This window comes from Garra rufa, chromosome 17 (assembly GCF_049309525.1).
Source record: "Garra rufa chromosome 17, GarRuf1.0, whole genome shotgun sequence".
NCBI classification, from domain to species: Eukaryota; Metazoa; Chordata; class Actinopteri; order Cypriniformes; family Cyprinidae; genus Garra; species Garra rufa.
Genome location: NC_133377.1, coordinates 45,257,969 through 45,259,804, shown reverse-complemented (window position 1 = coordinate 45,259,804; position 1,836 = coordinate 45,257,969). Strand labels below are relative to the sequence as shown.

General features: G+C 21.8%; 1 protein-coding gene across 1 annotated transcript in view; it reads left to right on the top strand.

The window, feature by feature from the left end:
• The first annotated feature begins 1,372 nt into the window (after positions 1 to 1,372).
• Positions 1,373 to 1,836, top strand: part of LOC141289446 (uncharacterized) — a 103,038-nt gene continuing 102,574 nt past the window's right edge. Inside the window, exon 1 of the mRNA XM_073821540.1 lies at positions 1,373 to 1,437. Coding sequence (XP_073677641.1) covers positions 1,373 to 1,437 — 65 coding nt within the window. The remainder of the gene's footprint in view (positions 1,438 to 1,836) is intronic.

The following is a 1,836-nucleotide window of genomic DNA, read 5'->3' as shown; positions in this document are numbered from 1 at the left end:
CTTATCGTCGCAAATCTGAAGCACTTTATAAATAGTAAGAAATAAGACAAAATAGAAATGATTTAAATGTATAAAGTGCTTACAGCAAATCTTGAAGTGCTTTATAAACTGAAACAGTAAAATTAAAACTTTGTTAAATTTTAATTTAGTAATAAAAATAATAAAATATTATTTCAAATTATAAAGTGCTTACAGGAAATCTTAAAGTGCTTTATAAACTGAAATAGTAAAATGAAAACTTTGTTAAATTTGACTTTATTAATAATAATAATAAAATAATAACATTTCAAATTATAAAGAGCTTAAATAAATAAATAAAAATAACAAATTAATATTATGGAATAGTAAAAACAATCAAATAAAAACTTTCAATAAAGTTTATTTATTTACAACAAAACATACATATAATAATCATTAACTAATTAAATGAATAAAATATCATTTCAAATTATAAAGTGCTTAACACTAATCTTAAAGTATTTTATAAACTAAAATTTATTAGATTATAAATTTTACTAATTTATTAGTTTAGTTCATTAAAAACAATAAAAATATTTCAATTCATAAAGCACTTAACGAAAATCTTTAAGTGCTTTATAAACTGAATAAATAAATAAATAAAAACATCAAGTTAATATTAGAGAATAGTAAAACCAATAAAATTAAAACTTTAAATAATGTTTATTTCTTTACAACCAATAATAATAATAATAAAAAAATACATAACAACAATTGACTAATTAAATTAATAAAATATTATTTCAAATTATAAAGTGTTTTACAAACTAAAATAATAATAAAATATTAAATTCATAAAGCACTTAACACAAATCGCGAATAAACTGAATAAATAAATAAATAAAAACAAAAAATTGATATTATCAAATAGTAAGAACAATAAAATAAAAACTAAAAAATGTGTTTCTTTGTAACAAAAACTTTAATAATAATAAAAATATACATAATAATAACAATCATTATCATTTTAATTCATGAAGCACTAATCACTGCACATCTTAAAGAGCTTTATAAATTAAAACAAACTATTATTGTTATTATTATTCTATAATATAATTATTTGCATTTATAAAGCACTTTGCGTAGCAAATCTTAAAGCATTTGGTAATTTATAAATAAAAAAGAAGTAAAAAGAAGAAATTATTAATATTACTAAATAATAAATGAATACTTTTTTTTCTATTAACTTTATTAAAATTAAACCTAACCATAAAAATAATAAAATATAAATTAGCATATCTGTTGTTATTGTTATAAATTAATATTATCATAATTTATAAAGAACTCTCCATTGCAAACGTCTCTCAAGGTGCTGCACAATAAGAAAGTACAGTATCTCTGATTACAGACGGAGATGGTCTGCAGTAACCTGAGGTCTATGGACTCGCTGACCTCTGACCTCTCCAGCAGCTGCTGTCCGTCAGACGGAGTCAGAAGTGTCACGACTAACGGCCCGCGTCATGCAGTCTCATGTTCATCACAGCAATGCTGATACGCTGCTCTTTTGCTTAGTGCCTGGTAAATACAACTTATTTCCCACAAAAAATCTACAGTTTTACTCAAGAACATTTTATGTTTAATAAAATCATTTAATTGGAGACGCTTTTGATTACTACAATTTTATAGAACCAATAAAATGGTATCCAAAAAAGCAATGTAAATGAGTTTGGTAAAAATAAAACTGTAAAACTGTAACTAAATTAATTAGACAGGCTTTTTTGATTAAAAAATAAAATAAAATTACAGTACAAAAAAAATTAAAATGGAAATAGCTGAATTTGGAAATAAAATGGATTTCATAGAGCCCTATAATTAATT